The sequence below is a fragment of the Eubalaena glacialis genome, chromosome 16 (assembly GCF_028564815.1).
Source record: "Eubalaena glacialis isolate mEubGla1 chromosome 16, mEubGla1.1.hap2.+ XY, whole genome shotgun sequence".
Taxonomy (NCBI): Eukaryota; Metazoa; Chordata; class Mammalia; order Artiodactyla; family Balaenidae; genus Eubalaena; species Eubalaena glacialis.
Window position 1 is genome coordinate 72,222,164 of NC_083731.1, and position 26,924 is coordinate 72,249,087.

At 41.4% G+C, this 26,924-nt stretch overlaps 1 protein-coding gene across 10 annotated transcripts in view; it reads right to left on the reverse strand.

Moving 5' to 3' along the window:
- RCBTB1 (RCC1 and BTB domain containing protein 1) overlaps nt 1-26,396 on the reverse strand; it is a 65,336-nt gene extending 38,940 nt beyond the window's left edge. For 4 of the 10 annotated variants that reach the window (XM_061170894.1, XM_061170897.1, XM_061170896.1 and 1 more), the window contains exon 1: nt 9,626-9,856. In XM_061170894.1, coding sequence (XP_061026877.1) covers nt 9,626-9,658 — 33 coding nt within the window. In that variant the 5' untranslated portion in view covers nt 9,659-9,856. Of the gene's footprint in view, nt 1-3,445; nt 3,489-8,983; nt 9,103-9,625; nt 9,857-25,236; nt 25,365-26,381 lie in introns of those variants that run through there. The other 6 variants (XM_061170901.1, XM_061170902.1, XM_061170898.1 and 3 more) reach the window with 5 other exon arrangements.
- Nucleotides 26,397-26,924: the final 528 nt, after the last annotated feature.

The following is a 26,924-nucleotide window of genomic DNA, read 5'->3' on the forward strand; positions in this document are numbered from 1 at the left end:
AGCAATTCAAACTAGATCAAACTAATTGCCACAATGAACAGGTCCTTCCAGGGCTTGATTGATAATCATAAAAATGAGTTGTAATTAGCATGTCAGTTATGTTAAATAGTTACTTGTGAAGTTCAATGAGATAGTGATTTTTTTGCAACATTATTTTTATCCATTTTATTTAGGAAATACTTTCTCATAAATAGCACTGATATGTTCAGACTGAATTATCACTCGTGCATTAATAGATGAATCAATGATTTTTTGCTGTATGGAGATAAAGCAAGGACAGAAGAACAGAAAAGAGAAATGGAAGCAGAGATTGGAAAAGAGTTTAATGCTCTCAAAGGATAATATGCCAACCCACTTGGATCTCCTTATTTTCTTTGGCACTTGAAAATACATCCTGTGTTCCCAAAGACTGACTCTGTGTCCGTTAGTACTACAGATCTATATCCCATTCCCTGGGATGGCTTTTCCTAGTGACTGGCACCGTCCCTCAGAGAGCTGGTGGCATGGGGAAGAAAAGGTTATTTCATTTTACACTCTGAAAGCAAATGCAATCAAGAGGACAAACACAGACCTTCCAATTTTAGAAATCTAAATCTACAACTGGAAGACTGAAGGAGTAAGGTAGCAGCCAATCTTCTGATCTCTCTAAGCGCACATTTGTTATCCCTTCCCCTAAGATAACCAAGTGTTAAGAGAGGGTGAGGGGAAGGCTTTGTTTTACTGATCCAGCAAAAATATATTTGAATATGTCTAGAGAGTTCAAAAAAACAACAGGAAATAAAGAAAATAATATAGGAAAACTTTGTTTTTGATGAAATAATGGTCTCAATACTAAACAATACCAGAAATTTAGGGTTGCCTTGTAAGCCAGCACGTGGCTTCCACAAAGACCTCGACCCCCAAATTCTAACCAGATGTATTTGGCGCAAAGGAGACTGATGTTACTGATGAGACTTTACACCTCCCAACCCATCTTCTGCTGACCTAAGAGCTTGCTAAGGAAAAGAGGTCAAAACAGAGTGAGCAACCCAGAACTGGTTAGCCCCGAGATTCTGACTCCTTTTCTGGTGTCATCCTTCGGGCATGAAGTGAACTTGTATCATTCTTTATCTTGGAAGCTGATATCCTCACGGGAAACAGGAAGGACTCTGAATGTTGGGACAATCCATTTAAAATGGCCTGTACGTTCCTCAGCATACAAGCCATAGCCAGGTTTAGACTATTTGAAACAGCAATGTCAAATATGAAAAATGATTTTTTAATTGCAAAAAACTTTAATTAAATTAAAGCACTTACACATAAACTGAAGATTCCTAATAGAGGTTTCTCTATTTTCATAAACTGGATGGGTGATGATTTTACTTATCAGTTTAGTTGCTAACCCACCTTACAATAGGAATTTATTTACAGTTTATGAGCTACTGATAAAGTCTAAGATGCCTTGCCAAAGAAAAACTCTTCCGTTATGATAATGTGAACAAAATGATAGTATATATTAATTCTTCTGACAATGACCCCATATACAATAATGCTGGGGGAAATCATAAAGCAATACAATCATGGCCCCTGCCTCTGAGGAACTTCATTCAGGACTAACAAAGTCAATCCTAGTAAGTGGAAACCTAGAATGCAAATGCAAGTGAAATAACTAAGCAAGCAATGAGATACAACATGCAAACATATAGCCCATGTGATACATGCAAATGGAAAAAAATTATGTGCACAATTACTATATAAAAATTATGTCTCCCAGAAAACCATTACATGAAATCTCAGAAGTCAAATTCTCAGTATTGTAAGCATATGACAAAATGTAAGCATTTCCTCAGTGAAGATCATCCAGGTTTCCTGCAGGAACAAGTTTTTTCATAGCCTTCTTCCTTTTTCACCAGCAGAAGTTCCCATTTGAAGACAAAAGATTTAAGGGTGTGGCCATCTTTCCCTATTTTTGAGTACATTATATTTCAATTCGAAGAAAACTTTCAAATAGAGGAAACAGGAATAGGGTTTGGGGTAAACTTCTGGGGCACAACTTTACAACTCATTATGTCATATATCCACGCTACAGCAAAAGCAATTCAAAAAACCTCTCAAGTTACAGAAGAGCCACATGTTACTCATAGCATTTTCTTCCATACCTATTCTGATGAGCTTTTTGAGACTGAGCAGATGCTACAATTCTGATTTGGACACCAAATGTATTTCCCAGGTCCAGACAAGCCTCTGAAAGAATCGGCCTAAAAGTCTTTTAAACAAAAATACACTTTAAAACTATTTCACCTATTCTCTGGTATAACTACATCAAAGGAGCAAAGTTTCAGAGACTTGCTGAGACACTGATGCTGTTACAGGTAGAACAGCTGTCATCCACTTCTCTTTTCTGCAATATTACTGTACTGCAAGAATGAAAACGAAAGAATGTCCTGAATACTTGACATATTCCACAAAGACTAAGGGACTCTAAGAATGCAGCATTCCCCAGAGGAGTTTCTGCCATCCTTCATAAAGATGCAGCTGTACAGGTGACAAGGTAACCCTCCTAGCTTCATTTAAAGACCACATGCTGCTGTCTTAGAATTTCCTAACACTCACTGTGATTCCCCTTTGCCTCATCAGTTTCCTTCAAATTCATCACTCATTTAAGAAGACAACTGTCACCTCCCAACCACCAACAGGTTACTTAACTCGAAGCACAATTTGCAATAATGGCCTCAGGAAGCAATTCTTAAGCCCCATCATCCAAGAGCCTGCTTTCATTTCATTGCACAGAAGCTTTAGGCAATTCTACTAAGTTGGGAATCTGACCGCTCATTGTAAGTGAGGAAAGAATTTTACTGAAGCCAAGTGTTCCGGTTAGCAAAGCAAACAACCCAAGTTGGCAACAGCATTAGCAACAAAAAAGAATAACATTCAGGGTTGTGAAGCTGACTATCTTGCTTTTACAAAACATTTTTATTTTCAAAAGAAAACCAGAACAGAAACCTCCATGATTACAAATAATTTTCTTCTATGGTTTTGTGTTTTTTTTGCATGAAACATACAGACTTTGCAAAATAGACTACATAAAAATAGATGGGTCAACAATTAAAGAAATGGATAGAACACAATAATAGTTCATTTTATTTTCCTAATAAGTCCAAGGCTGGAATGGAGGGGCCCAAGTTCAAACCTATTTATGGTATCGTGAACCTCTCCTACAGGGACATCTTTGAAGTGATTTCATCTACTAGTCTCTGCTGCATGAAAAGTATCAACTGTGCCCTGTAATGGCCTAAAGCCAAACTAAAATTCCAGCAACAGACAGGCAGAACCACACTATATTCACTCCGTAAATGTTTACTGAAAGTCCTCTAGGTAAACATGACACACAGCCAACATCACCCTCTCACCCCCAGCAGAACTTCCACGTGATCAGGGGGGTCTAGGCACATAAACAGATGCTCACCACAGTGTGGCCATGCTCTGACCGGGAGGTTCGGATGCTACTGAATCACCAGAATTAGGAAGTGTCAAGTACCTGAAGAGAAGGCAGGCACCTGGAACAGTGAACATATATGCCAGGTAAAAGTCTGGTGGAGGAACTGAAAGAAATTCAGCACAGTTGTAGCCAAAAAGCTTAGACTATCCAAAGAGCAACACGTAACCACTGAAGGATCTTAAGCAGGGAAGTGGCGTGATCAGGTGTATGTCTGTGAAAGATACTTTGGCAGAATGTAGAGACTAGATGGGGGTGATGGGGGAGACATACTCAGAGCCTAAGGTGGCTGCAGTAACCAGGAAAGAAAGAATGGAAGCCTATGCCAGGGAAACGCAAGTGGGGAAAACAGGTAGGCTCAAAAGCATTCTGTAACCGACTGAAAGGGAGGAGGGAGCTGGAAAAGGAAAAAGGCAGAGCCAAGGCTTCCACTCAGATGCTCAGCTTAGGCAGTGAGAGTGACCTGTAATGCCACTCACTACAGCAGACAGAACACAGCTAGTTTCAGGGGGAGATGAGGAATTCTACCCTGGACATTTTACCTTTAGCTACCTGTGGGATATCAAAGTAGGTGTGTCCAATAGATAGATTTATAAATCTGAAGATCAAGAACGATCTGTATAGATATATACATATATGTATAACCAATCACTTTGCTGTACACCTGAAACTAACACAGTACTTGTAAATCAACTATACTTCAATAAAAAGAATAATAATTTTAAAAAGAAAGAGATCTGGATTGGAAAATTGGCAATTTGGCATGAGATCACTCAGGAAAAAGTGTGTGGAGTAAGAAGAGAAGATGATCTTGGACAGAACTCAAAGGAACTCCAACAGCAAAGGGACAAGGAGTGCTCCATAACAGAGACTGAAGGAACAGGCAGAGTAGGAAGATACAGGAGAACAGTGACACAGAAGCCTAGGGGCGTGAGCATCACACAGAGGAGGTAGTGTCAGTGTCGGACGCTGCTGAGAGGCCAAACAAGGTAAGGACGGAGAAAGATCCACAAGATTTAACAAAAATTGCTGGTGACCTCACAGTGACACAGAAGCCTAGGGGCGTGAGCATCACACAGAGGAGGTGGTATCAGCGTCGGACGCTGCTGAGAGACCAAACAAGGTAAGGACGGAGAAAGGTCCACAGGATTTAACAAAAATTGCTGGTGACCTTAAGAAGAGTTTCAGTGAGGCTGTGGATAGACGAGGCCAGGCTGCGGCAAGTTGAGAGTGTGCGAAAGGTGAAGAGGAGGAAACAGTGAATGGAAAGAACTTGTTCAAGAAATTCGACTGTGAAGAGGGGCCTCCCTGGGGGGCGCAGTGGCTGGGAGTCCGCCTGCCAATGCAGGGGACACGGGTTCGAGCCCTGGTCCGGGAAGATCCCACATGCCGCGGAGCAACTAAGCCTGTGCGCCACAACTACTGAGCCTGCGCTCTAGAGCCCACAAGCCACAACTACTGAGCCCGCGTGCCACAACTACTGAGCCCGCGTGCCTATGGCCCGTGCCCCGCAGCGGGAGAGGTCACCCCAATGAGAGGCCCATGCACCGCGGCAGGGAACGGCCCCTGCTCGCCACAACTGGAGGGGGCCAGCGCGCAGCAGCGGGGACCCAACACAGCCAAAAATAAATAAATAAAATAAATAAATTTATTTAAAAAAAGAAAAAGAAGTTTGACTATGAAGGAAAAAGGAGAAAGAGGGTAGTAACTGTAAAATGGGCTGGAGCTGAAGGACATATTTTGGATGATCTTTTTATTCCAAACATGTTAGAGACCTGAAAATGTTTAAATGTTATTGGGAAGGAGTCAGTAGAAAGATAGAGGAGAGGACATAACTAAATGAGGTTTCTGAGAAAGACCAGGGAATGGGATCTGAAGCAGAGGTGTACATAAGCTATAGAAAGCGGGGGAATCTTCCATACAACACAAGAGAAGGACGGATACGATGAAAGGGAGTTTAAAGGTTGGGGAACCAGAGGTTGGAGGTAATTTCTTTCTTTATCATTCTCTCTGCTATTGAGACTCTGCTAAAAGAGGCTGCATTTTTCAGTTCCACCAGCAGTTTATGAGGGTTCCAATTTCTCCATATCCTCACCTAATTATTGTCTGTCTTTGTCATTATAATCATCCTAGTGGGTGTGAGGTGGTATGTCATTGTGGGTTTGATTTGCATTTGAGGGCATTCTCTCCTGAGGTCACCAATTCTCCCAGTGAAGGAAGATGGAAGGCTTACTGTTGAGAGCAAGAGGGGAGGAAGCAACAGAAAATGGGGTGAAGCAATAAAAACAAGGGTCTGAAGTCTGAAGCAGCCACCAGGAAGGATGGGAAAGAGCACTGACCAGGGAAACCTAAAAAGATGCTAAGACAGAGCCCGGTGGGAGTTGGAGACCATAAGTCTATAAAGGCATCCATTTGATCTCCTGTGAGCTTTTCTTCTCCAAGAAAAGAGGTTTTTCTGGTTTTCTGGGTTTTTTTTAAACCGAACTAACCAGAATTGGAATGGAAAGTTGCTCAGAGAACTTTTTCATTTAAAGGCAATAAGAAGTGCCCCTGAAAAATCCATCAGTTATTTTTTAAAGTCCTGCAACATATCCATTAGAAATGACAGTCTGCATAAGATTCACTCTCCTTGACCCTTGAGAGCAAAGCACCTCTCAAGACATGTGTTCACTGCAGCAGATCTTACATCTGTACTGTCAAGACTTACGACTACAATCATGGTGCTAAATTCAGCAAATGGCAAACTGCAAGGAACACCACACATCCGTCATCTCAACAATTGGCAATTCCTTTAAAACATGTCAGATAATCCTATCACCAAGTGTTAAGACTGATAATAACAATCATATATACAAATAATAACCAAATACACAAAAGAAAATGACTTTTGACTTAACCAGTTACCTAGTACTCGACACAGCCAGTCTTCAGTTTAATCAATTCAGTAAGTACATCCCTATGTTAATATGAAGTAAAGATTTAATTCATTTAGAGATTTATCTTTAAAGCATGCCACTGCATATGCTGGCCACAATTTTGTGCTCAGGGATCCCATCTTGGAACTGACTTACCTGTGAACCAGATTTATACCCAGGGTTTGTTACCTTTTGCTGAGTAATATGCCATTCCAGAAACTCAGTGGCTTAAAACAACGGCAATTTGCTATTTCTCTCAATTCTGTGTTTTGACTGGGCTCAGCTGGGGTCACAGGCACTGGGAACTTGACTAGGGCTGAAACAGGCCTTGCTCGCATATCTCTCTCAGGTGGGCTCTCTTTCTCCACCTAGTCTAGCCCAAGCCTCTGTACGTGCTGTTGGCCTCCAAGAGGGTAAATGCTGGAGCTGCCAGGCCTCTTAAGGACTAGGTCCAGAACTGGCACACATCACTTCCACCACGTTCTACTGGTCAAAGTAAGTCACAAGGCCAGCCTAGATTCAGAGGGAGCAGAAACAGACAGCATCTCTTGATGGGAGTAGCAGCAGTAGTGGAGGGGTGGGAGGAATTGCTGACAGTCATCTTTGGAAAACACCTCTACCACAGCTGTAAACAATATTACTGAATGCTTTACACAATACCACCTGAGTTCAGGATTGAAGCACCAGAGAGGGGATAGACCTTGTCTATTTCCAAAACTAGAACTTTTTCTTAAGCATGAAAAAGAATACCTGGGCAAAAATATTCTTTTTCCCCCATGGAAGGCTAAGCTTAGAAAAGCCATGGAATCTTTTCTGGGGTTGTGGGATAAATAGAGACCATCCTTCAGGAATGGTCTGAGTATAATCTTCCCCAGATGGGATTCATCATTTTCTGAAGTCATTTCACACCTTACAATATATTATGTATGCATGAGTATGATCTCATTTTTTAAAGTATATCTAATACTAAAAAACATAGAGGTCTCCCCAACTATTTGAATTCTTGCTATCCAAACTCTATCTAAACTCAAGAAGCAAACAGATTTGGGTAAATTCTTCAATACTCAAACTTTTGCTACTGTCTCTCCTAGGCTCAGGAATGAACTAGATTTGGATATCACAGTATCTCTTACAATCTGGAATCTCACTATTTGCACACAGCAACCCAGTAAATCTGTCTTGTAAAAAGGACTTACACACCAGGGCTTCCCTGGTGGCGCAGTGGTTAAGAATCCACCTGCCAATGCAGGGGACATGGGTTCGAGCCCTGGTCCAGGAAGATCCCACATGCCGCGGAGCAACTAAGTCCGTGCGCCACAACTACTGAGCCTGCGCTCTAGAGCTCGCAAGCCACAACTACTGAAGTCCGTGCGCCTAGAGCCTGTGCTCTGCAACAAGAGAAGCCACCTCAATGAGAAGCCCGCTCACCGCAACTAGAGAAAGCCCGCGCACAGCAACAAAGACCCAACACAGCCAAAAATAAATAAATAAATTTTAAAAAGGGCTTACACCCCAAAATATTAACTTGTTATCTTTAGATGATATAAATTACATGTAATGTACATTCTTCTTTATGCTTCTGCTTGGACTCTAGATTCCTTGAGGGTCCAAACCTTGTTTCCCATGCCTGTCTTACTGTTTAATGTAGTACATACAGAAGGAACAGCATAATAATAATAACAATAAAGGTCTTAAAAAATAAATTAAATAAATAAAATTCAAAAAAATTTAAAAAAATAAAGAGCGATGCTTACGCCAAAAAAAAAAAAAATAATAAAGGTCTTTGACTTCCCTTCAGTTTCATCTTCCCCACTCTGACTTTCAGATAAAGGAGGACACTATCTCAGACTTCTCAGCTTGAACTGCTGATTATTAAGATGAAGCCAAGCTCTTGTTGGAACACAGAGGTAATGCTTTAAAATTTTTTGAAGAATTTTTTTAAAGCTACAAACTTGACAGCATTGGTTTTTATGGCTATTTGATTTCCGAAGTTCTCAGAACTTGATCATTTGGATCACACATAAAAGCCACCGTGGAACAAATCTCTTTAGAGATTAATATCCCCTCTTCAAGAGAAACGCTGGGGGGTAGGAAAAAAAGGACCTGTCTAGAAGTATTAATAAATGGACTGGTATTTGCACAATGGATTAAAAGATATCCATTCCACAGATCAACTGCTATATTAATAGAATCTAAATATACAGTTACATATTCAACCCTGAAAGCAGTTTAAAAAGGCGAAATTCACCAGTGCTCACTTCAAGTGGATACTTTCTAAAATCTAAAGCACACTATAAACTGTTGTCAGGGTTAAATCATTTTTCCATTACTTTCAGCATTATATATACCTTGGTATTTTCATGTTACTAGCTCACAACGCACACCAGCTTCAGCAACTCATAGTATTTGCCTCCAAGGGCTATAATCCTCCCCCCAAAAAGAATAGGCCAAAGACAAATAAGACTATGAATGGGGGGGGGTTAAGTGTTATAATATTGCTTTATAAAATTGTAATCCCCAGGTGCAGAGTTCTGCAGCAGATCACTTCGGAGAGTCTCACATGCAAATAAATATAAACAAAAAGCTTACTTACGAGAGCAGACCAGAGCGTGCCTAGATGTTCATCTCAAATATTATAGAGCAGGTAATCTACCCGAGGCAGGACAAGAAATGTCTTTTCATTCGGTTCATCGCACTCCTGGATAAAAGTCCCTATTAAGTGAAACCCCTTGGTGGACTCCGTGGTGTGGGGGAAAGGGAAACAGCGTAGAGTATGGTTTGTGACATTCGGAATTGAGGAAGAGATGCTAAGATCTTGGGAAGGGCCGAGGGAGGACCGGGAGAGTCGGAGGGGAGGGCTCCTCTCACGCAAACAGCGTCGAGAGCAGAGACAGACCAGCTACGAGCAAAACCGCGTCCCTGAAGCTCAAATAAGAGAGGGAGCAGGGAAAACTTTCCCGACCTTCTCCCAACCCTGTCCCCCCTCCTCCTCGGAAGAAACGCTAGCAAAGGCGCTAACGGTGCGGAGCCGGCCGCCCCATCACCCGCCCGGATGCAGCGCCCGGCGGCCGAGGGGCCGGGGGTGCCGGGAGACGCGGGCCGGAGGGCGGGAGGGAGGGCGCAGGAGTAACGGGGCGCGCCGGCCAGGCCCGCGGGGAAGGGGGAGCAAGGAGAAGGCAGGGGCGAAAGGGGCCTCCGCGAGCTCGGGCCCGCGCCCCCCCTTCCCCACAGCTACCTGGGAGGCCAGCCGCGGCCGCGCGCCGTCCATGCAGGCCCAGCAGCCGGGAGCGCCGCGAGGACCTAAGAAGCGTCGCGGGCCGGAGACTCCCCTGCGAGCGGCGGGCGAAAGGGCGGAGCTGGAGAGTGGGCCGGGGACCGGGCCGCCGGGTCACGTGGTCCGGGCCGCCTCACGTGATGCCGCAGCCCAGCTCGCCCGGCCAGCCCCGGGCAAATCCGCTCGCCGGGCAGGCTGGGATCCTGTAGTCTCTCGGCCCTGGGCCCGCGGGCACGGGACTCCTCAAGAAGCCGATTGGCCGTCCGAATCCGCCCCCAGGCTCTGCGGAGAGTCGCGGTCGCGCTCGGTGGCTGCCGAGACTCAAAGGCTTTTGTCTCTCAGGGAACCAGGGACGCGCGAGGGGCGGGCTCCTGCCGCCCTCCCTGGATGATTGGCCGTGGGGAGGGCCGTCCAGCCACCCCAAAGGGACCTAGGAAGGACATGCAATTGGAAACTCCCCTCCCTGCTCCATAGCGCTCCCTACCCACGTGGGCATTACTGAGGTGGTGCTTGCAGGGAACAAAGGGCCTCGGAAGGGAGACTCGTTTTACTCCAGAGACGCCCCCACCATCCCCCCCATTTATCTACCAGTCGAAAAGCCCCTAAGGCCCGGGGATAGAGACGGTGGCAACTGAACCAAGATCAGAAGGAAGGAGGGAGTGAGGCACAGGGCCCAGGTAATGGAAGGAAGGCAGCAGTACCTCGGGGAAGCAGGCTGTCAAGATTGGAAGGGACCTAAGACAGCAAAAGACCCATTTTTTTTCTTGTTATAAATGAGTAAACTGAGGCTGGGAGTGGAGATGCGTCCTGCTGCTTCATGCAGCCTAACATCTATTGAGACCACAGTCATCTTTATAAAGTACTGCACAGCTTTCTGGAAACTCCCTGGCTCTACAGTATAAAGTCCCAACTTCTTGGCATAACTTTCCAAGCAATTTTGTTTAAACTTACTTTTCCCATTTAAATAGGAAAACACAGCATTTTCTAAGCTAAAAGAAGCCTACTTTCCCTCGTCTTCCAGCGCTTGTGCAACACTACTCGAGGCTCTGGCTGCAGAGAATTCCTGTTTTCCTTGACTGCTCAATTTTCTTTAGATTACTTACTTTTTCCCTGAGTTTGCTTTACTCCTCTTTATGTTTATTCATTCTTTTGCCTCAGTCTGAAATGCCTTGAATCTGCACCCTCTCCTCCCATAAAGAAAACCAGAACCAGACAGTAGTTAAGGCAGTAAAAACAGATTTTAATCAAAATCTATTGCAATAGGGGAACTGAGCCCAGTTCTATACTGAGGTTTCTTTTCCCCTATTGCAATAGTTCCTGAATAAACTCTGTTCTTACTGCTTTAACCACTGTTGAGCCCTTGTTATCTTTAACAACACGCCAAGGTACACATCAGTCTCCTACTCATCTTTCAAAATCCAGGTCAAATACCACCTACTCTTGTCTTCCTACCCTACATCCTCCTCCTGATTCAACAGCATCGGCAACTGAAGTTCATTCAGATGGTGGCAGATGTAACTCCTTCCCTGATTTCCAGGACCCTGTACATATTCTGATACATAAATCTCACATTGCTCAAAAATGTACTGTTCACTTCCTCTAAGAAGTAAATTATCTATCCCTATCTTCTTCCCTAGATTATAAACTCTTTAAAACAAGACTTCTGGGCTTATTTCTGTGCCCTCAGTAGCCACTGAATGAGGAGGGTCCATGTGGTAGGTCCTCAACAACCACTGAGTGAAGGTCCACATGATAGACCCTTAACATCCACTGAACGAAGTGGCTTGACCAAGGTAGCAGCGGTTCAGTGAATTTACTAAAAGAGGCCTACTTTTCTCAAAACACTGAAGTCAGTTTTTTTAGGCTCCAACCTGATCAAAATTACTTCAATAAAACATGTTTGAGAAAAAATGGGGGTTTGCGTCATCGAACACTTCCTGAACAATCACTGCTTATCGTGTGCCTGATGCTGTATTTGCAGCATCTTGGAGGATGAAAAATTGAATAAGACATGGTTGCTGATCTCAAGGAAGGTGTAGTCTGGTTATTCCAGCCCAGGGTGAAAAGTGTGATACAGAATGCTTCAGTGAACACAAATGGGGGACCACGAGTTATACAGGGGGTTAGGAAAAAAATTTCCTGGGAAGGTGAATTTGGTTGACAAGTGGTAGTTAGATAAAAAAGGGAGGGAAGGCTCTTCCAGAAGAGAGAGCAGTGTGTTCAAAGATAGGGAAGCCTGAAACAGTGTTATATAAGAAAAGCAAGTAACCCTGACTGGCTGGACTTGATGACCTCATTTACATCTGGAACAAAGGAAACCTAATTAGGTTAACGTTAATGTACTTGAAAGAATTTGCCATTTATTAGTATTAGTATTATTTATTGGATTGAGTAACTTTCCATTAGACAAATCCTAGGCTCTTCACCTAAAATTGACCTGTGCACTAGTGCTGGGTGATTTTTTTTTTTTTTACTTTTTTTTTTTCCAGCCCCCAAACCTCTCTATAATTGTTATCTGAAAACAGCAAAATTAGTTGTTCCAAAGAAGATTATTTTAGAGCCCTCTGAACTTTTTCTACAGGGCAAAAGAACTCAATTTACAAGTAGTACTTTAAGAAGAAACTGGGCTCTATCGCCAGAGGTGGGCGAGGAGGAGGACACTTCCTCCTGGTGTTCACGCTAATACAGGACTATGCTGGTAAAAAGCATCTGTCAAGAACCTAGGGAAACACAGTTAACGGAAGGATTAAGGTGGGGTGGGACATAGAAGAACAATTCTAATCACTCTTAGAGGCTTCAGAAGTTCATTTCCAAAGGTAAGCTTTCAGTAAATGGAAAATTAGAGCATCACCTTTTGTTTGCTCCCTTTTCTTCCACTGTGCTCTTCTACTGTGGGTGTCATTTGGGGCAGGTGTGGGTCAGCCAATCCAGCCCCACTTCCTTCAGCTGGACTATCTAACACTTGATTGAGTGCACCTCTTACAAAATTTTCTTTGCCAAGAAAATCTTCTGAAGGTCCCCTAGGCGGACACTTGTTTTTCATACGTCACTCGAAAGTTCTTGACAGTCAGCAAGCAAAAATAAAAGGGATTTCAGTTACTTCCTCAAAGACTTGAATGTTATTTCTCCTGAGAGAATGAAAACAGCTGGGAGCACTCAGATTATCTCCACCTTTTCTTCTCTGCCCCTTCCTCTTCTCATGGTTGGTCAAGATTGAGAGAAATAAGCCAGAGAACCACCAACACTTATAACGGCTAAATAGGGAATATTTAGGTCACTATATCAGATTGTTTACCTGTGTATGTAATTCATAGTCAGGAAATCTGTCTGACATTCTCAAAAATATCATTATTTCTGAGAATTGAGAATGACATAACTTTTAGGATTCTGCAAATGTAATAAAATATAGAATCTATCTAGAGGGAGATTCCACCGTGATTTTCAATTAGCTTAACCAAACAGGTAAACATGATCAGTCACAATAAGTTTTACAACCTCAATCCTTACTGATCAAACTACTTTGGGGATAATTTCTGCTCTTATAGTTGGGATAAATAAACATGGCACAAAACAGGGCGGGGCAGGGGGAAGCTTGAGAGAAGTGATAATGGAGACTAGGAAAAGAATTTTAATTCTAATTCCTTTTTTCCCTCACCCCGAGAACCAGATGAATTCCCTTTGCTCACCATGAAAACACATTAAATAAACAAACAAGCATCTTAGCCCTGGCTAAAGTAGACTACTCTGCTGATTCATATCTTCACCTGCACTGAGGCAGATGCTACGCTGAACAGGTGGCATAAAAAGATAAACCTGGGGTGGGATAGGGAGGGTGGGAGGGAGACGCAAGAGGGAGGAGATATGGGGATATATGTATATGTATAGCTGATTCACTGTGTTATAAAGCAGAAACTAACACACCATTGTAAAGCAATTATACTTCTATAAAGATGTTAAAAAAATAAATAAAAAGATAAACCTACTTTGCTCCCTGGGCCAGGCATGAGACTGCTCCTCTCATAGTATCAATGTCACTCCCACATAAGATCACCTTTATGTGTAAAAGTGATCCAATACACTCTGTTTAGAATTGCTTCCTTGCCCTTTGTCAGATGAAAGAGCTTCTTAAATATGGAATTCGACCAAGGAATCCACTTTATAACAAAGGAGAGGTAGCAGTGGGCACATGGCTGTGGAATCCACTGTACCTATCCCTTGGCAAAACACCCAGAAGCTACTGGCCTAATAAGCAATAGAGCAGCCTGTTGAAAGCTTGGCTGAATTGCCAGCTTGGGGATGATACCCTATGAGGATAAAGTGCTACCCTCTAGGAAGCAGTAATGCTCTAAATCAATCACCATTATATGGTGCTGTATCCCCAGAATACCTGGGAATGAGATCCAAGTGTGGAAGCAGGAGTGTCCCTATTTACCATCAATTCCAGTGAGCCACTTGGAGAATTTCTGCTTTTTCATCCTCACAACTGTAACCACAGGTTTAAAGGTCTTAGTTCTCAGAGGGGGAACATTTCTACCAGGGAACACAGCAGGAATATCCATTGAACTTTAGGCTACACCACCACCCAGGCACTTTGGGCCCCTCGTTTCAAGGACCAGCAGGCAAGAGTAAGATCCTGGTGGGCGTAATTGACTCTTACCATCAAGAGGCAGTAGGGCTACTGTTACACAGTGGAGGCAGGGAAGCATGTGTTTGGGGCACCCAGATAATCAACTTAGACATCTGTTAGTACTGTCTTGTGCAATTTTGATGACAAATGGACAAGAGCAGCAGGTACAGCCTGAGAAGGGCATGGTAAACAGTAACTGGAACTCATGGGTTTGAAGAGTCTGAGTCACTCCACTGGGTAAATCACCTAAACCTTCAGAGGTGCTAATTGACAGTGAGGCGGGACAGGATGGGTACTGGTTGCAGCCTCAAGACCAACTGCAGCAGCAGGGGCGTTGTAGTTCATCTTCCTAACATTCCTCTTTATACGTTTCGCGAGGAAAAATGGCACCCCAGTGTCCTGAAGGAACTGCTCCTCAGATTCGTGTGAAGGAAGTGGATCTGAGTGGCGCAAGGCGTGGACCATCCTGGATGTGATACGGCCCTGCCCAGACCACAGCTGCAGCCCTCTTAGGAACTGCTTCAGCTGAAGAGAACTGGTTTGCTGAAAGTCAGCCCCTTTCTGGGAAGCCAGCCTCCGCTGACTGACTGCTGCTCAGTCTTACTTTCTTTTGTGCAATAGGTGTTAATTAGAGTCCCTCCTAATAAACTTTCTATGTGCTAATCATCTCAGAGTCGACTTCCCAGGAAATCTTATCTTTGACAGTCTCTTTAGTGTAGATTGCAGTTTGAAGGAGAAGACACTAAACAAGTAAAATGAATTTATGACTTGTACTCTGAAGGAGATGAGCAAGATGCAGTAATAGCAAACACAGGGAAGGTGTACTTGGAGAGGAGGTGACATTTAAGCCAAATATTATACGATAGCAGTCAGCCATGGGAAGAGCAGGTAGGAGAGTGTGTCTTAGGAAGAGAAACATCTTGGATAAAGGCTCTTCCCAAAGAGCTTAGCCTGTTGAAGTACCACCCAGAGATCTGTAGTCCTTTTAAAGGATTTTGTCTCAAATGCAATGGGAGGCCTTTAAAGGCTTTTTAAGCAAGAGTGTAAAATGCTGTGATTTGCACTTTTAAAAAATTCTCTCTGATAGTGAGGAAAAAGACTGGATGGGAAGAAACCATTAAGGAGGTTACTGCAACATCAAGAAACATGCCCACCCAAAGTTTGCCCCTTCCCTCCAAACGATGTTCCAGGTGCCCAAGACCATGGAATTCCCAGTCCACTTCTAGGACCTGCATGGACCTCTTCTCTATATCCATCACCCCTAAGACAGACTGCACACCCTTAGGGCCATGGGGTGGTCAGGGAGGGACTGTTGTAGGGCTTGGAAGTAGAGTGTCCCCAAGCATATGTGTAAAGCTCCTTGCAGTGTGGGATGAAGCCAGGATTGGAAAAGATGGGAGATGAACTCTGGGACAGGGACCAGGATGGTACTCCCTCCCTGCTGTGCCAAGTTCCAATATGGAACCCCCAAAATTCCAAGAATACTAAATTCAAGGCTTGGCCATCCAGGTTATTAAAAAGCTGTATTTGTCAAGACACAATAGAATATATTTTATTCAAGTTGTTGGCTTGATTTTTAACTCATAAATTTTTAGACATATGATATATGGGCCTCCATTTGTAATTTTGCACTGGGTTCTACAAATGTTAAGGATGGGCCTAAAAGTCACATTCACCTACAAAGAAACAATACACATACAAAGCTGGCTTCTTACAAACAATAGATGACAAAGATAATGAAATAATATCTTCAAAATGATGGGGGAAAATATCTGTTAATCTAGAACTTTCTATCCAGTTAAGCTAACATTCAAAGGTGAGGATAAAATAAAGACATTTTCAAACCAAGACTAAGAGAATTTCCCACTCACAGACCCTTGCAGAAAGAAGAAAAATAAACCAAGGAGGAAGGATTAGAATGCAAGAATCAATAATGAGCAAAGAAATTAGTAGATACATTGGTAAATCTAAGTAAACACTGACTATAAAAAATTACTAATTTTTAGAGGGTAAACACAGGGTGAAACTAGGATATTACACAGCAATCACATTGAAGATGAAAGGCAAAATTCAGAGTTAAACATTCTAAGGTCCTTATGATGTTGCATATACAATGTTAAAAAATTTATCTATTACTTTTAATACTTTTAAGGAAAACATCTTAAGCAAATATGCAAAAAAGAAAGAAAAAAATGAATAGTTAGGATGGACTGAAAAAAAGCAAAATAAGTTTAACCGGTAGTACATATAAAATCATCCTCGTTTCAAAATGCAAAATCAGGCACCAATGTATTCTTTGTAAACTTCCTCTAACTGAAACCACAGACCATGAAATACCATCTCTGCCACTATTGTCCCCCAATTATAAAGTATTGTTCAGCTGTTGCTCTTCGTTCTTATAAAACTCCATGGAAGATAGATACTAAAATGTTAGGGGGAATCTCATATACTTGGGGCTTTTATACCAGTGAGTCTAGTATCAATAACTATTTGCACAAAACTCTACTCTTTTCTGTGGGCAATACCACAGAAGGTCTCGAGGAGACCTTCAAGACGGCAGAGGAGTAAGACGTGGAGATCACCTTCCTCCCCACAAATACATCAGAAATACATCTACATGTGGAACAACTCCTACACAACACCTACTGAATGCTGGCAGAAGACCTCAGACTTCCCAAAAGGCAAGAAACTCCCCACGTACCTGGGTAGGGCAAAAGAAAAAAGAAAAAACAGAGACAAAAGAATAGGGACAGGACCTGCACCTCTGGGAGGGAGCTGTGAAGAAGGAAAAGTTTCCACACACTAGGAAGCCACTTCGCGGCGGGGATGGCGGGGTTGGGGGGGAGCTTCAGAACCACGGAGGAGAGTGCAGCAACAGGGGTGCAGAGGGCAAAGCGGAGAGATTCCTGCACAGAGGATCGGTGCCGACCAGCACTCACCAGCCCGAGAGGCTTGTTTGCTCACCCATCGGGGTGGCCGGGGGCTGGGAGCTGAGGCTCAGGCTTCGGAGGTCAGAACCCAGTAAGAGGACTGGGGTTGGCAGCATGAACACAGCCTGAAGGGGGCTAGTGAGCCACAGCTAGCCGGGAGGGAGCCCGGGAAAAAGTATGGAGCTGCCAGAGATGCAAGAGACCATTGTTTCGCGGTGCACGAGGAGAGGGGATTAAGAGCACCGCCTAAACGAGCTCCAGAGACGGGCGCGAGCTGCGGCTATCAGCGTGGGCCCCAGAGATGGGCATGGGATGCTAAGGCTGCTCCTGCAGCCACCAAGAAGCCTGTGAGCAAGCACAGGTGACTATGCACACCTCCCCTCCCGGGAGCCTATGCAGCCCGCCACAGCCAGGGTCCCGTGATCCAGGGACAACTTCCCCAGGAGAACGCACGGCGTGCCTCAGGCTGGCGCAATGTCACTCTGGCCTCTGCTGCCGCAGGCTCGCCCCACATTCTGTACCCCTCCCTCCCCCCAGCCTGGGTGAGCCATAGCCCCCTAATCAGCTGCTCCTTTAACCCCGTCCTGTAAGAGCAGGAACGGACGCCCTCAGGCAACCTACACGCAGAGGCAGCGCCAAATCCAAAGATGAACCCCAGGAGCTGTGCGAACAAAGAAGAGAAAGGGAAATCTCTCCCGGCAGCCTCAGGAGCAGCGGATTAAATCTCCACAATCAACTTGATGTACCCTGCATCTGTGGAATACCTGAATAGACAACACCCCAAAATTGAGGCAGTGCACTTTGGGAGCAACTGTAGACTTGGGGTTTGCTTTCTGCATCTAATTTGTTTCTGGTTTTATGTTTATCTTAGTTTAGTATTTAGAGTTTATTATCATTGGTAGATTTGTTTATTGATTTGGTTGCTCTCTTCTTCCTTTTTTTTTTATATATATAGATATATATATATTTTTTCCTTTTTCTCTTTTTGTGAGTGTGTATGTGTATGCTTCTTTGTGTGATTTTCTCTGTATAGCTTTGCTTTTACCATTTGTCCTAGGGTTCTGTCTGTCCTTTTTTTTTTTTTTTTAGTACAGTTTTTAGCACTTGGTATCATTGGTGGATTTGTTTTTTGGTTTGGTTGCTCTCTTCTTTCTTTCTTTTTTTGCTTTTTTTATTACTTTTTAATTTTTTAATTTTTAATAATTATTTTTTATTTATTTTAATAACTTTATTTTTTTCTGTCTTTATTTCTTTTTTTCTCCCTTTTCTTCTGAGCCATGTGGCTGACAGGCTCTTGGTGCTCTGGCTGGGTGTCAGACCTGTGTCTCTGAGGTGGGAGAGCCGAGTTCAGGACATTGGGCCACTAGAGACCTCTTGGCTCCACGTAATATCAAATGGCAAAAGCTCTCCCAGAGATCTCCATCTCAATGCTAAGACCCAGCTCCACTCAATGACCAGCAAGCTACAGTGCAGGACACCCTATACCAAACAACTAGCAAGACAGGAACACAACCCTACCCATTAGCAGAGAGGCTGCCTAAAATCATAATAAGGTCACAGACACCCCAAAACACACCACCGCACGTGGTCCTGCCCACCGGAAAGACAAGATCAAGCCTCATTGACCAGAACACAGGCTCTACTCCCCTCCACCAGGAAGCCTACACAGCCCACTGAACCACCTTAGCCACTGGGAACAGACACCAAAAACAACGGGAACTACGAACCTGCAGCCTGCGAAAAGGAGACCCCAAACACAGTAAGTTAAGCAAAATGAGAAGACAGAGAAACACACAGCAGATGAAGGAGCAAGGTAAAAACCCACCAGTCCAAACAAATGCAGAGGAAATAGGCAGTCTACCTGAGGAAGAATTCAGAGTAATGATAGTAAAGATATCCAAAATCTTGGAAATAGAATGGAGAAAATACAACAAATGTTTAACAAGGACCTAGAAGAACTAAAGAGCAAACAAACAATGATGAACAACACAATAAATGAAATTAAAAATTCTCTAGAAGGAATCAATAGCAGAATAACTGAGGCAGAAGAACAGATAAGTGACCTGGAAGATCAAATAGTGGAAATAACTACTGCAGAGCAGAACAAAGAAAAAAGAATGAAAAGAATTGAGGACAGTCTTAGAGACCTCTGGGACAACATTAAACGCACCAACGTTCGAATTATAGGGATCCCAGAAGAAGAAGAGAAAAAGAAAGGGACTGAGAAAATATTTGAAGAGATTATAGTTGAAAACTTCCCTAATATGGGAAACGAAATAGTTAATCAAGTCCAGGAAGCGCAGAGAGTCCCATACAGGATAAATCCAAGGAGAAACACGCCAAGACAAATATTAACCAAACTATCAAAAATTAAATACAAAGAAAAAATATTAAAAGCAGCAAGGGAAAAACAACAAATAACATACAAGGGAATCCCCATAAGGTTAACAGCTAATCTTTCAGCAGAAACTCTGCAAGCCAGAAGGGAGTGGTAGGACATATTTAAAGTCTTGAAAGGGAAAAACCTACAACCAAGATTACTCTACCCAGCAAGGACCTCATTCAGATTTGACGGAGAAATTAAAACATTTACAGACAAGCAGAACTAAGAGAATTCAGCACCACCAAACCAGCTTTACAACAAATGCTAAAGGAACTTCTCTAGGCAGGAAACACAAGAGAAGGAAAACACCTACAATAACAAACCCAAAACAATTAAGAAAATGGTAATAGGAACATACATATTGATAATTACCTTAAATGTAAATGGATTAAATGCTCCCACCAAAAGACACAGACTGCTTGAATGTATACAAAAACAAGACCCGTATATATGCTGTCTACTAGAAACCCACTTCAGACCTAGGGACACATACAGACTAAAAGTGAGGGGATGGAAAAAGATATTCCATGCAAATGGAAATCAAAAGAAAGCTGGAGTAGCAATTCTCATATCAGACAAAATAGACTTTAAAATAAAGACTATTACAAGAGACAAAGAAGGACACTACAAAATAATCAAGGGATCAATCCAAGAAGAAGATATAACAATTGTAAATATTTATGCACCCAACATAGGAGCACCTCAATACATAAGGCAAATAATAACAGCCATAGAAGGGGATATGGACAGTAACACAATCATAGTAGGTGACTTTAACACCCCACTTTCACCAATGGACAGATCATCCAAAATGAAAATAAATAAGGAAACAAAAGCTTTAAATGATACATTAAACAAGATGGACTTAATTGATATTTATAGGACATTCCATCCAAAAACAACAGAATACACTTTCTTCTCAAGTGCTCATGGAACATTCTCCAGGATAGATCATATCTAGGGTTACAAAACAAGCCTTGGTAAATTTAAGAAAATTGAAAGTTGATATGATTATCAAGTATCTTTTCCGATCACAACACTATGAGACTAGATCAATTACAGGGAAAAGTCTGTAAAAAATGCAAACACATGGAGGCTAAACAATACACTAGTTAATAACCAAAAGATCACTGAAGAAATCAAAGAGAAAATCAAAAAATACCTAGAAACAAGTGACAGTGAAAACACGATGACCCCAAACCTATGGGATGCAGCAAAAGCAGTTCTAAGAGGGAAGTTTATCGAATACAATCCTATCTCAAGAAACAAGAAACATCTCAAATAAACAACCTAACCTTACACTTAAAGCAATTAGAGAAAGAAGAACAAAAAACCCCCAAAGTTAGCAGAAGGAAAGAAATCATAAAGATCAGATCAGAAATAAATGAAAAAGAAATGAAGGAAACAATGGCAAAGACCAATAAAACTAAAAGCTGGTTCTTTGAGAAGATAAACAAAACTGATAAACCATTAGCCAGACTCATCAAGAGAAAAAGGGAGAAGACTCAAATCAATAGAATTAGAAATGAAAAAGGAGACGTAACAACTGACACTGTAGAAATACAAAGGATCATGAGAGAATACTACAAGCAACTGTATGCCAATAAAATGGACAACCTGGAAGAAATGGACAAATTCTTAGGAAGCACAACCTTCCGAAACCGAACCAGGAAGAAACAGAAAATATAAACAGACCAATCACAAGCACTGAAATTGAGACTGTGATTAAAAATCTTCCAACAAACAAAACCCAGGACCAGATGGCTTCACAGGAGAATTCTATCAGACATTTAGAGAAGAGCTAACACCTATCCTTCTCAAACTCTTCCAAAATATAGCAGAGGGAGGAACACTCCCAAACTCATTCTACGAGGCCACCATCACCCTGATACCAAAACCAGACAAAGATGTCACAAAGAAAGAAAACTATAGGCCAATATCACTGATGAACATAGATGCAAAAATCCTCAACAAAATACTAGCAAACAGAACCCAACAGCACATTAAAAGGATCATACACCATGATCAAGTGGGGTTTATCCCAGGAATGCAAGGATTCTTCAATATATGCAAATCAATCAATGTGATACACCATATTAACAGACTGAAGGAGAAAAACCATACGATCATCTCAATAGATGCAGAAAAAGCTTTTGACAAAATTCAACCCCCATTTATGATAAAAACCCTCCAGAAAGTAGGCATAGAGGGAACTTACCTCAACATAATAAAGGCCATATATGACAAACCCACAGCCAACATCGTTCTCAATGGTGAAAAACTGAAATCATTTCCACTAAAATCAGGAACAAGACAAGGTTGTTCACTCTCACCACTATTATTCAACATAGTTTTGAAAGTTTTAGCCACAGCAATCAGAGAAGAAAAAGAAATAAAAGGAATCTAAATCAGAAAAGAAGAAGAAAAGCCGTCACTGTTTGCAGATGACATGATACTATACATAGAGAATCCTAAAGACGCCACCAGAAAACTGCTAGAGCTAATCAATGAATTTGGTAAAGTTAGCAGGATACAAAATTAATGCACAGAAATTTCTTGCATTCCTATACACTAATGATGAAAACTCTGAAAGAGAAATTAAGGAAACAGTCCCATTTACCATTGCAACAAAAAGAATACAATACCTAGGAATAAACCTACCTAAGGAGACAAAAGACCTGTATGCAGAAAACTATAAGATACTGATGAAAGAAATTAAATATGATACAGACAGATGGAGAGATATACCATGTTCTTGGATTGGAAGAATCAACGTTGTGAAAATGACTCTACTACCCAAAGCAATCTACAGATTCAATACAATCCCTATCAAACTACCACTGGCATTTTTCACAGAACTAGAACAAAAAATTTCACAATTTGTATGGAAACACATAAGACCCCAAATAGCCAACGCAATCTTGAGAAAGAAAAACGGAGCTGGAGGAATCAGGCTCCCTGACTTCAGACTATACTACAAAGCTACAGTAATCAAGAGAGTATGGTACTGGAACAAAAACAGAAATATAGATCAATGGAACAGGATAGAAAGCCCAGAGATAAACCCACGCACATATGGTCACCTTATTTTTGATAAAGGAGGCAAGAATATACAATGGAGAAAGGCAGCCTCTTCAATAAGTGGTGCTGGGAAAATTGGACAGCTACATGTAAAAGAATGAAATTAGAACACTCCCTAACAGCATACACAAAAATAAACTCAAAATGGATTAAAGATCTAAATGTAAGGCCAGACACTATCAAACTGTTAGAGGAAAACACAGGCAGAACACTCTTTGACATAAATCACAGCAAGATCCTTTTTGACCCACCTCCTAGAGAAATGGAAATAAAAACAAATATAAACAAATGGGACCTAATGAAACTTAAAAGCTTTTGCACAGCAAAGGAAAACATAAACAAGATGAAAAGACAACCCTCAGAATGGGAGAAAATATTTGCAAATGAAGCAACTGACAAAGGATTAATCTCCAAAATTTACAAGCAGCTCATGCAGCTCAATATCAAAAAAACAAACAACCCAACCCAAAAATGGCAGAAGACCTAAATAGACATTTCTCCAAAGAAGATATACAGATTGCCAACAAACACATGAAAGGATGCTCAACATCACTAATCATTAGAGAAATGCACATCAAAACTACAACGGGGTATCATCTCACACCAGTCAGAATGGCCATCATCAAAAAATCTACAGACAATAAACGTTGGAGCAGGTGTGGAGAAAGGGGAACCTTCTTGCACTGTTGGTGGGAACGTAAATTGATACAGCCACTATGGAGAACAGTATGGAGGTTCCTTAAAAAACTAAAAATAGAACTACCATATGACCCAGCAATCCCACTACTGGGCATATACCCTGAGAAAACCATAATTCAGAAAGAGTCATGTACCACAATGTTCATTGCAGCTCTATTTACAATAGCCAGGACATGGAAGCAACATAAGTGTCCATTGACAGATGAATGGATAAAGAAGATGTGGCACATATATACAATGGAATATTACTCAGCCATAAAAAGAAACGAAATTGACTTATTTGTAGTGAAATGGATGGACCTAGAGTCTTTCACGCACAGTAAAGTAAGTCAGAAAGAGAAAAACAAATACTGTATGCTAACACATATATATGGGGGAAAAAAATGGTTCTGAAGAACCTAGGGGCAGGACAGGAATAAAGAAGCAGATGTAGAGAATGGACTTGAGGACATGGGGAGGGGGAAGGGTAAGCTGGGACGAAGTGAGAGAGAGGCATGGACTTATATATACCACCAAATGTAAAATAGATAGCTAGTGGGAAGCAGCCGCATAGCACAGGGAGATCAGCTCGGTGCTTTGTGACCACCTAGAGGGGTGGGATAGGGAGGGTGGGAGGGAGACGCAAGAGGAAGGTGATAATGGGATATATGTATATGTATAGCTGATTCACTTTGTTATAAAGCAGAAACTAACACACCATTGTAAAGCAATTATACTCCAATAAAGATGTTAGAACAAAACAAAACAAAACAAAAAACACAGTCTCTCTCATCAGGTAGTTTACAATCTGTTAGGGAGAAGCAAGCTTTATAAACCCATCTGAAAATAAACCTTACTATAGAAGACAGCAAATGGTTAAGAGCCTTGGATTGTATAAATGTTACAGTTCAGTGTAAGTAGGATCCTTTCCAACCAGGATGTCTTGGAAGTCTTTGAATATGCGAAATTTGATCTGGGCTTTAAGAGAACTGGGAATAGGCATGAGCAAAAGCGTTAAAATATCAGAAAGTGTTGGAGCCAAGAAAAGACATTTTCAAGAAAGAAAGATAAGCATATCGTGAAGTACTAAGAGAAATCACTGAATGAATCATAACACTGAAGTCATCACAAGGGAGAAATAATTTAAAATATTATTTTACACAAATATAAAGAACAAACTAGTAGTTACCAGTGGGGAGAGGGAAAGGGCGTGGGGCAAAATAGGGGTAAGGGATTAAGAGGTACAAACTATGTATAAAATATACTGTGTATAAAATACATAACCTACAGGGATATATAGTACAACACAGGGAATACAGCCAATATTTTATAATAGCTATAAATGGAATACAACCTTTAAAAATTGTGAATCACTATGGTGGACACCTAAAACTTACATGATATAGTACATCAACTATACTTCAATTTTTAAAAAATATTATTTTAAAGATAGCACCAACTTATATTTTTAATTCAACTTTTCTTCTTTTATAATCTGTTAATTTTTTCCCCAAAGTGTATGTAGCAAATATAAATACAAAATACTGACTTTCTACAAGTTACATACGTGAACTGTTCAGATTTTTCCTACATCTACACGCAACTTTATTTCTCTAGTTTTAAAAAAAACGGGGGGGCCCAAGTCTTGTATACTGCAGAAGAGATTTACATACTATTGCTTGTGTTTTAAGTTCAGAGTTTTAGGCTCTTGGTCTGTATTATTAAGAGTCATGATATTGATAACATCTAATATTTATTAAACAGGTATTGTGCTAAGTGCTTTACATGCTATTTTAGTTAATGCTAGCTGCCATAATAGATAAATCCCAGAATCTCAGTGGCTTAACAAAATCGAAGTTTATTTCTCACTTACGTAAAGTCCAAAACGAGCGTTTCTAACAGGCATAAAGCTCTCCTCCACACTGTGCTTCGGGACCAAGTTTCCTTCCATTTCCTAAAGATGGTGGTCCTGGCATCTTTAACAAGTAGCTTCCGGGGAAACTGCAGAAGTTGAAAGAACAAGGAGGATCACAATGGGAGATTTTTGTGAGCTGAGCCTAGGAGTAGCATGAATTTCTTTCTCTTACATTCCATTGGCCAGAATTCAGTCTTATGACCACAATTAACTGCAGGTGACGATGTGGGATGTGGTTTAGCTGATTGTCCAGGAAAAAAAAGAAATGATTTGGTGAACAGTTTGCGAGTCTCTGCCACACATACATTTTTCCGCATTTAATCCTAACAACCCCATTGGATACGTAGTATGATTTATAGCACTTTACAGGTGAGGAAAGTGGAATTTTGACAGGTGAAGTTCCTTACCTCACGGTTAATAAATGACAACTCTAATTCAAATCTAGGCAATCTAACTAAAAAACTATATTCCTTATCAAGTTAACTGCAATATGACTGAAATTCTTGTTACTGAAGAAGAATGTTTAGGCTTTTTTTAGTTATAGGAGAGGTATGACAATTTTAGAACTGTAAGTAACCCAAGCCCATCATTTTAGTGATGAAGTAATTGAGATCTAGAGGTAGAATGTCCTGTTGAAGGCTCAAATCACTGCTGCTCAGGTATCATACAACGTAAAGAACATTTTATAAGAAAATATAATCTTGACAAATTAATAACTTATGTCATACTTTCTAAAAGTTAACTTTCTAAAAGATTTAATGTAGTTAAATGCAAGCATTTAGATTTGTTGCTTGAAAAGAAAGCACAACACAGAGTAAGCCTGCCACCGTGTGGCGTGAGCCAAACTTAACATCTGTTAAATGTTTTATTCCCATTTATTGTGTTTGCTTCTAGTATATTTATTAACCAACCTAGATTTGACACTGTCTTTGATAAGAAATTCACACCCAGCTATGGTAAATGCTATAGGTTTAACTATTTTTTAATTTCAAGATACATTTCTTCATCCAACTCTAAAAATCACTGCAATATTTCAGATCCCACTACAGGGGTGACCAACTTTTAAAAGGTGGCCCAGGCACTTCCACAAGAGGATTACTTACTTCAGTGCTTCACAAACAAGGAAACAAATTCAACAATTAGTAGGATTTGTCTCAGTCCACTCAGAAGTGAATCAATGAGCCAGATTAGAAGGCAGAATTCCCAATCATACAATAGGGATATCCAAGGAGTCTTCAAATATGGATAAAACACCCCTAGGAAGAAGGAGAATCAGAATTTATACAGGAGTCACCATTTCCTAGAGTTTTAGCAAGGTATAAGCTTAATATGTTGTTTTAGCAAGGTATAAGCTTAATATGTTGTAACACGCCAGGCAGACATTTCCCTGCCCTCTCCCTGCATTTATCAAAATAAAAATGATATCTAAAGTTGTTTAAAAGGCAACAGATCTAGCGGGGGACTAAATGGAAATCCGGTATTGCTGCTGCCTCTAACACTTGTTTCAAATGATTAGGGGTGGGGCATTGGTATTCATATCCTGATGTAGTTTTTACATGTCCCTCTTTTCTTTTTTAAAGTCTTATTCCTACTTCTTTCTTTTTCTACCACGGCAAACTCTGAAATATTAATTTCACATATAACTC